Consider the following 9,364-nt stretch of genomic DNA (forward strand, 5'->3'; position numbering starts at 1 on the left):
CGAGGACTCGCTCCCATCCCCACAGGCACCCCGTGCACTCCAGGCAGAGATTTACCGGGGGAGGATTTCAGTCTCAGATAAGAATGGGAGACATTTGAGCTTCTCGAGTGGAAAGCGCATCATCGTTTAGATGATGGGGGTCAGGATGCGTTGAGCTGGGTTTGGGAGGAAGAACGGCCTCACCTGGGACTGAGACTGTTTGTGAAGAGATGCGGGGAGTCAGGGAGTCCGGGTGACCTCCTGAGCCCACCCCGCCCACCGCAGCCCTGGCTGGTGGGAGCCTCGCTGGTGAGGCCGAGGCTGAGGAACAGGCTGACGTCCCATCGCTGTGTGTTGGTTTTCTTCCTCACGGGCCGAGCACATCTTCACCCCCTTCCCGGGGGTGAGGGAGGGGAACGTGTGCACGCTGGGCAGTCCTCCCAGGAGCCCGGACCCCGAGGCGCTGAGAAGGTCTCATGGCAGAAGTGAGCACCCCACGAACCTGGTGAGAGGTGTCGACATCACAGGCATAGGGCGGGTTTGCCGAGGTCAGAGGAGGCCGATGGCACAAGCACTGGTCCTCCAGCCCGGAAAGCCTGTCCCTGACTCGGCCACCCCTCCTCATGCAGGGTGACTGCCCCCCTCAGGCGGTGGCCCCTGCTGTGGCCCGAGGAGAACCTTCTCTGGGAACTCGGGGATACCCAGGCCTCCCCGCACCAGGCCCGGCCGTGGCTCCAAAGACCCGATGGAGCAGGGGGGCGACTTCAGCATCCCCGAGGCACCTGTTTCCGTTTGAGCTGGAAGGAACCGTGGAGTTTCTGTGTAACGCGATGTGAGCACTTGCGAGTCCAGGTCTCCCGTGTGCAGGATCTATTTCACACCTTAGTTCCCCGGAATCCACCGTTTCCCTGGATCCGCACAGCAGAGGGAGAGGAACGCACCGTTTAGAAGGCTGCCTCTGCTCCTGGTGGATGGGCATGCCCGCATCTCGCTGTCGCTAAAGGGGCACGTTCACGCAGGCACCAGAAGTAGGAAGCTCACGTCCCCGGATTTTTCTGAGAGAACCTGGTGCCCCTCTGAGGTGGAGCCAAGATCACATTCACCGGACGGTTCCATCTCATCTGAAAGCTGCGCTGGGTCCGGGTGCCCTGAGTTAACCCTGCCTGCCCCTTGCACATCCTTCTGGGGCGCCTCCCTCCTTGGCCAGAGCGGTTTGCTTTTCTTCTCTTTGCAAGTTGAGGGAGCTCATCGCTATTTTCCATTTAATAATCCAGAAGGATCTGGAACTTGCTGGTAAGGACACACCCAAGCTTGCCTTCTTCACACTTTGCAGATCTTTTCCTGTGAACTTTCATCAGGCATTTTGCTTTTCGACATGTCCCCTCTCTCCTGACCACTCAGTGCGAGGTACGTCTCCCACCTGAGCCTTGTCCTCTACAAGGTCGCCGCCCTCACAAAGGGAGATGAAGACCTGCTCCTGTCGGCTTCCCGGTGACACCTGAGGCTCTGAAGGACCCCCTGCCCCCCTGTAACAAGTGGTGCGGCAGGGAGGGGGCGTGTCTGAGGCTGCGACTGCCCATCCGTTTCCAGATCTGCCTCCCACCTGAGTGACCTCCGACGGATGGTTCACCCGCCCAGGCCTCACTTCCTCAGTGTGAAGTGGGGGTGGAACAGTCTCCCCCGCGTTGCTCTAAGGATTAATTAACGTAACAAATACAAACTAGTTAGAATAGCACCTGCAAATATTGCCTGTTGTAATTATTATCTAAGTTAAAATCAAGAGTTGGTCACATGGAAATTTATTCTGAATTCTAGGTTTTCCCGTTTATAGTAAATTAAAGCACCAGCCCATTGTACTATAATTTTGATATTCACCAACCTGGCATTTTTCTCTTAAAAATGACTACTAGTTCTTACAATTCATTTTAAAAATTACCATTACCTCCCCATTCCTAGCCCAGTTGACAGGTTGTTCAGTCATCACAGTAACAAGGGAAATTAGGATTCTGTGTGATGGATTTCCTGTAACTGAGTGGTTTCTCAGAAAACGGGACTTTTTCTCCTAAAACAGGCTGTCTGGGCACATTGGGCCAGTGGGCACTCAGCTGTGAAGGGGAGTGCGGGAAAAGGAAGGAATAGTTGTAATATCAGCTCATCAAATGCAGAAGAATCCTTCACACAGCACCTTTGGTACTTTCATTTTTAAAAACATATTTTTATTGATTTCAGAGAGGAAGGGAGTGAGAGAGAGAAATAGAAACATCAGTAATGAGAGAGAATCATGGATTGGCTGCCTCCTGCACGCCCTGCACTGGGGATCGAACCCGCAGCCTGGGCATGTGCCCTGACCGGGAATCGAACCCTGACCTCCTGGTTCATAGGTCAACGCTCAACCACAGAGCCACGCCGGCCAGGCTGGTCCTTTCATTTTTGACTTGTTATCCCTGATGAGTGCTGATGGGCGACATTTTACTGGACTGAGTAATTCCAAATTTGGGCCTTTTTTACTGTTATCAGCACATGTGGGATATATTTCCCCTCCTTCATTTTGTGCTGTTCCACTTTCTTCTGATCACTTTTTTGCCTGTTCTTTTTCTTTTAGGTCAACTCAGATCAAAACATACTCTTGGGATAACGCGCAGGTGATCCTGGTGGGGAACAAGTGTGACATGGAGGACGAGCGTGTCGTCTCGGTGGAGAGGGGCCGGCGATTGGGAGAACAGCTTGGTAAGCGGCACCGGATGAGGAGGGGAGCTGGCAGGCCCCGAGGCCAGCTGCGTGGGGTGATGGGCTGGGGGAGACGGTCAGCCCGGCCATGGGAACCCGCACACTCTTCAGGGCAAGTGGGTCCCCCACACTCGGGCATCATGAGGATGCAAGCTCCTCACAGAAGCAAACTGGGCCGCCCGACTGTGACCCAGTCCAGGGCCTGTTCTTACTCCGTGAGAAACAGGCTCTGCACAGGGCTCCCTTCCCCCACATCCTCGAGACTCTCCCTCCTTGTCCGTGACGTGGTGCGCACTGCCCGTCCCGACCTGAGGCAGCATCTCCTGGGGTTTGACTGCATTTCCCTGTGACCAGTGGTGTTGAGCATCTTTCCTGGACCTACTGTGCGCCCTCTTTGGAAGCATGTCTGTTCAGACCCCCTGTCCATTTTTAATTGGATTTTTTGCTATTGAGTCGTATGAGCTCTTGACATATTTTGAATATTAAACCCTTTTCAGATATATTTGGAAATATTTGCCTCCATTCAGTAGATTGCTTTTTCATTTTATTATTTCTCTTGCTGTGCAGAAGCTTTTTAGTTTGATGTAGTCCCACTTGTTTTGTTGTTATTACTGTTTAGATTTTATTGGTTTTGTTCTTGCTTTTGTTGCGTTTCTTTCTAGTGTCAAATCTAATCATCTTCAAGGCCAATGTCAAGGAGCTCGCCCCCGTGTCCTCCAGGTGTGTCATGGTCTGGGTCTCACAGTCGTGTCATCTATGTTGAGCTCATGTCCTTCATGGGCTGAGGTAGCATCCTGTCCCATTCTTTGGAGTGGCTGTCCAGTTGACCCAACATCACTCATGGAGGAAGTGTTCTTGGATTCCTGACTCCTTTGGCATAAATTAATGGCCCATGTATGAAGAGGTTAATTTTGGGTTCTCTATTTTGTTCCATTGATTTATGTGCTAGTACCTGTTCTTAAGCCAACATCATGCTATTTTGATGACTGTAGCTTTGTAAAATGGTGTGAATTCGTGGAGTGTGATGCTTCCAGTTTCGTTCTTCTTGCTCAGGGTTGCTTTGGCGATTCAGGGTCTTTTTGTGGTTCTATACAAACTTTAGGATCGTTTGTTCTATTTTTGTGAACAATGCCATTGGATTTTTAAAATAGGAATTGCATTAAATCTGTCGATTGCTTTGGGTAGTAGTATGGACATTTTAATTCTTCTAATCCATGAGCACAACATCTCTTTCCATTTATTTGTATCTTCTTTAACTGCTTTGTCTTACAGTTTTCAGTGTACAGGTCTTTCACCTCCTGGTGAAATTTATTCCTAGGTAGTTTATTCTTCTTCATGCCACAGTAAGTAGGATTGTTTTCTTAATTTATCTTTCTGATAGTTCATTATTGGTGTATAGAAATGCAATGGATTTTACAAATGTTTTTATTAATTTTTAGAGACAGAGGAAGGGAGAGGGAGAGAGAGATAGAAATGTTGATGAGAGAAACATTGATTGGCTGCCTTCTGCACGGCCCCTACTGGGGATTGAGCCCGAAACCCGAGCATGTAGCCCTGATCCGGAACAGAGCCAGTGACCTCCTAGTGCCCAGGTCCATGCTCAACCAGCTGAGCCACACCGGCTGGGCTCTTCAAAGTTTTATGAAAAAGTCTCTGTTTCCTGAACATCATCGACTGAAGTGCTGGTTTCCCAGTGATGCTGGTGTATATGGATGGGAAGTTAAAGGTTTCCCAGAGCAAGGCCATTTGACTGGGAGGTAACATCCATAACATGACTTAGAGGAGAGGCGGGCATGTCTGATCTGTGGCTCTGGTTTAGTGCAGGAGCTGGAACACCCGGGCACACAGGTGTGGGTGTGAGGGGCCTGACATACGGGGATTGACAGAAGGCAGATCTCACCTGGAGGAGGAGGAGTTATTCACAGTCACACACACATTCGCCCTGAATCCAACTACATGCTGACACAACAGTGCTGCTGGTTGTTATCCCGAATACCTAATTTTACGACAAGGAGCATCTCTGGTTAGTGAAAGGGAGCCTGCTTTTCAGAACTTTTTACAGTTGACCTCGAGCAGCATGGGCCTGATAATCCAGCCTTCTGACCGTGTCATGGGGTGACCCCCCAGCCAGGCTGGATACATGCAGGGCTGTTACCGTACGGCGTTCTCTACCTGGGTGTCCTCTACCTGGGACACCTCCTCTCACCACCTGGGTTCCAGTTAGATTAGGTCAGGGCACGAGAGCACTCTGCCTGGTGGGCCAAGGACCCTTCTATTGACCTCAAAGTGTGCACATGCAGCAGAGAAAAGCAGTCACATCGGACTCAGACTGTGGTGCCGGGCTGTCCTGATGGCCAAATCCTTCGGATGCCACCGGGGTCAGTGCCTCCGGAGTCATGCTGATAAGAAAGGACGTGCGGGCAGAGAGACGAGAGGCTGGAACCAGCAGCTGAAACCGTGAGCTGAACTGAGAGATCGTTGTCTCCAAAGTCTCAGGCGGGGGCTCTGGTTTCCTGAGTGGGTCCTGGCGTCTGTGACAGGAAGCAGCCCTGTGAGCACTGGGAACCCCCCGAAGGCCAGTCCACCTGCCATCTCCACACCAGGGGTGGTTCTCGGGCTCACACTTGCCCTTCGAAATCCAAACCTGACATGCGAACCATCTGGGCCTGTGGGCTGCACAGACAGAAGAGAACTCTTTCCACTCTTTCTGTAAAGAAGTGCAGAATGTAAGAGAAACACCAGCCTAAGAGGGTTTGAAGTGTCCGCCCCGTCTCACTGACCTGACTCTACTCGAGGTCCTTCAGCTCAAGTCCTGCCACCAGTCACATGGACTTAGTCGTGGACACAGAGTAGCCAGTGTGGTTCAAGCTCAGATGAGCCATCTGACTATACGTATCATCACCAAGTTAGATATCCCAACACATGAGAATGGCTGTTTGCTCTCTACCCTGCAGGGCTATTGAAGAAGTGAGTGGTTTTGAGGTGCCAGAGGGATTTTGACATGGATGCAAAATGTTATTCCTTTCTTTGCCCTTGGCCCCAGGAGCTGGGGTGAAATCACGGGATTTAATCATTCTGAACCCATGGCTCCTCTGAGATGGGGCCAGATGTAACCAGAGGATTTATAGGGTGTAAAATGCAGACTAGATTAGGAAAGTATTTCTGTGTTTAACCCAGTGCACCCTAAATCAATGTCCCCAAATGACCAGAGCCATCCATGGCCACTGATTGGCATGCCCCGGGGGGTGGGGGGGTGGAGGATGTGAGTGGAGAGATTAGATTGTGTCTGGAGCAGCATGCCGAGCCTCCTGGGCCCAGGTGCCACCACACGTCCTAAGTGTGAAACCTTCCCTGCGTTTTTATACTTGACATTCTAGCCGCTCATTTGAAATTTCTCAGGGTCCTTCCCTAGATGTTGTGAGAACATTGCTGCCGATAGATGGCAGAGCTGTGGGAACATTGCCACCAAGGCTGGTAGGCTAATCCCATTCAAGCATTTCCTGCAGGAGGCACAGCAGCTCCAGGGAACTCAGTGACACGGTAGTGCCCCCTGGTGGCCGTTCAGATCCTGGACACTCACCAAGCCCCCCCCCCCCCCTCCCTCCAACCATCCATTGGGGACACAGACTGAGAGCTGGACCAAGTTGGTGCAGCAGACTCTGCACAGGAAATCTAAGCTTCGAATTAATGGAAAAACTATGAAAATTAATTATTTTGGTAGAATCCAAAATGGGGAAAGAAGAAAATGCCAAATAACATTAGTCCTAGAAAAGATTTCACGAGGTTCCACGGTGGCCAGGGTTGGGAAAGGAAGGAGAGACAAATTCTGTGTCCTGACCTGGCCGAGGGCTCCTTCCGGCTGTGCAGGGAGCACAGGAGAATCCTAGAGAAAAAGCACCTGAGCATCACCGATCCCAGGGTTTGTGGAAATGGCAGCGCACGTTCCCCCCCAGAGCCCGCCCCCTGTCCTGCCATCACCGTTCTGACCACACCCCAGCCCGGTCCATTCTGGCAGAATGACCGGGCTCTGCTTCCTGTGTTTCTTGCAGGGTTTGAGTTTTTTGAAACAAGCGCCAAGGACAACATCAACGTCAAGCAGACATTCGAGCGCCTGGTGGACGTCATCTGCGACAAAATGTCAGAGAGTCTAGACACTGATCAGGCCGCCACCACCGCGAAGCAGAGCGCGAGGCTCAAGGAGACGCCTCCCCCGCCGCAGCCCGGCTGTGGCTGCTAACCCCTCACGGGCAGCGGGGCCTGGCCACCAGCCAGCAGCATCCACGGAAGGCCGGCAGCCTGCACTCACTGCCTCAGAGACGGGGAGAGCTGTGTGTCGATGGCTGTTCCATGCACTGAATGCTTGGGCAACTCCCTGAGTGGAAATGGGGCAAATACGTGATCTTAAATCCACGAGACTCCACTCACACACACCTGGTATTTGCATGTGATTTGTTCTTTGTCTTCTAGGGTCTTTATGTTTCAGATTTCTTCTCAGACTAGGCTACTGCTGGGACCTCAGGCTGTAAATTCACTTCTGCTGACTTTGGTGCCACGGGTTCAAATCCGCTGATCACTGGAGGGGATGGTAACAAGGCGTTGCTGTGTCGGGAGGGGAGACGGGAGATCTCAGCATACCTTGTTTGCTTTACTCTTAATTGAAAATCAAGTGGGCACAGGACTCATACTTTCCGAGTAAATCACCGTTTTCAGGGCAGGTGACTGTACAAGGAATGTATCTCGTTATGAATAACTGGGAGGCCACCAACTATAAAGAAATTGAAATATTGTTTAAGGCCCTTGCAGGATTCCTAAGAGACTGATATTCACCTGTTGAAACTGATGTAGACTGATCGTGGCTCAGATGTTTAAATGCAGGGCACCCCCCAGGACTGCTCTTTCCACTGATGCTTCCCGACACACTGGGCATTGGCGGGCGCTGGCTGGCCGGGAGGATTCCACTGAAGCTTGTGCAACAGGCGTGCTGACAGCAAGGGTGTGAGTAGCTGTAGAAAGAGCTCCCCCATCACGTCACTAGCTAGCCCCCCATAACACGCACTACCCCCCATAACACACACTATCCCTATAACACGCACTACCCCTTGACACCCAACAGGCCCCATAACACACGTTAGTCCCCAATAACACACAATAGATCCCATAACATGCAGTTATCCCCCATAACACATGCTAGTCTCCATAACACACACTACCCCCCATAACTTGCAATCACCCCATAACACACACTACCCCCATAACACACAACTGTCCCATCGCACACAGTAGCCCCATAACAGCACCAGCACCACACCCTCTGGGTGCAGACCCGGGCGCACACTGAAGGTCCTTCGAGCCCTCCCCCGCAGGGCACAGCTTCCCAGCCACGGCCTCGCGCTCCCGGTGCCCACGTTTCACCCGGTCAGAATTATCTAAACAGCATCCCCGTGGCCCCAGGTTGGGAAAGAGACCACTGTCCTCTCCACCTTTTCCATCAGCTGTTCGCCCTTCTCAAGCGTCTCCCCACCTGTGAGCCTCACACCTGCCCCGTCACTCAGATGCTGAGAGTCCTGGAGACACTCAGGACCCACCAGCAACGAGAGGAAGGAGGGCAAACTGTGGGCACCACCTCTCCCCCAGGCACCCTGAAGCTGTGTGGGTAATGAGTGAACCCCAGCCAGCGGCCGCTCTGACTCACTGGGTGGCCCATCCCCGCCCAGCGCACGCGCGGACAGCGGGGAGGCAGGAAGGCGCCGGATTAGGAGGACAGCCGCCTGAGGTGGGCTCACCCCTGTTTTGGGGCCCGTGTTAAAGATGTTTTCCACTTTTCTAAGTAGAGAATCTTCCTGTGAAAGTACTGGTGCGAGTGCACTGGGCAGCTGTGGGCTGGGACAGGTACACAGCTCAGACGCCGGATACCACAGGGGTGACCAGGCCACGGCCCAGCGTCCTGCCAGGAGCATCTGTAAACCCCACTTTCCCACCGCAGGGGAACCGGAGCTTCCTGCTGAGAGTCCCTTTCGAAACTGCCGCTTGGTGTGGGTTGCATGGAGGGAGACGTTTGCAGGAAGGACCCCACAGAGCTGGCGTGAAGGGCACGGTGTGTCTTCTGTGATGCGCGTGGGGAGTCTTCTCCCTCCTGACCTCCTGATCCTCCTCCTACAGTCAAATTTGGCAAAAAGGATCCAGCCCAGGGTTAACTAAGGGAGTGTCTGTGTGTGGCATCAAGTTACATGACTTATAAATGACCACATTGCCATCCCAAGGGTTTTCAGCCTTTGGCCACGTGTGCCCCCCCACACACATGTGCACACATGTATGCGCACACACGTGCACACACGCATGTACACACACGACACCTCCTACCTTCTCCCCATCTGCCAGCAGCTTAAACAACCAGAGGTCATTTTCACTAATGGCCTCACTAAATGCGTATTCAAAAGATGAAGACACCATAAAATAGATGCCATTTAGCTTGTGAATGCCAGACATGCATCTTGGTCCTTGATGCTGTTCAATTAGTGTTTCAACTGGATTTTTCTTCCTCTTGACACCTATCCCCACCCCACCCCCGCCATTACTTTTAGAGACAAACCTTGACTGATCTGAGTAAATACTGCCGAGCGCTCTGGTTTGGGGATGTTTCCTTCGTTCCTAAGATAAT

At 52.2% G+C, this 9,364-nt stretch overlaps 1 protein-coding gene across 2 annotated transcripts in view; it reads left to right on the forward strand.

Annotated features, from left to right (window-relative positions):
• Nucleotides 1–6,943, forward strand: part of RAB3C (RAB3C, member RAS oncogene family) — a gene marked incomplete at both ends in the record, with an annotated part of 43,055 nt that extends 36,112 nt beyond the window's left edge. For both annotated transcript variants that reach the window (XM_079761770.1, XM_079761771.1), the window contains 2 exons: nt 2,582–2,706; nt 6,756–6,943. In XM_079761770.1, coding sequence (XP_079617896.1) covers nt 2,582–2,706; nt 6,756–6,943 — 313 coding nt within the window. The remainder of the gene's footprint in view (nt 1–2,581; nt 2,707–6,755) is intronic.
• Nucleotides 6,944–9,364: the final 2,421 nt, after the last annotated feature.

This window comes from Cnephaeus nilssonii, assembly GCF_951640355.1.
Source record: "Cnephaeus nilssonii genome assembly, chromosome: 2".
NCBI classification, from domain to species: Eukaryota; Metazoa; Chordata; class Mammalia; order Chiroptera; family Vespertilionidae; genus Cnephaeus; species Cnephaeus nilssonii.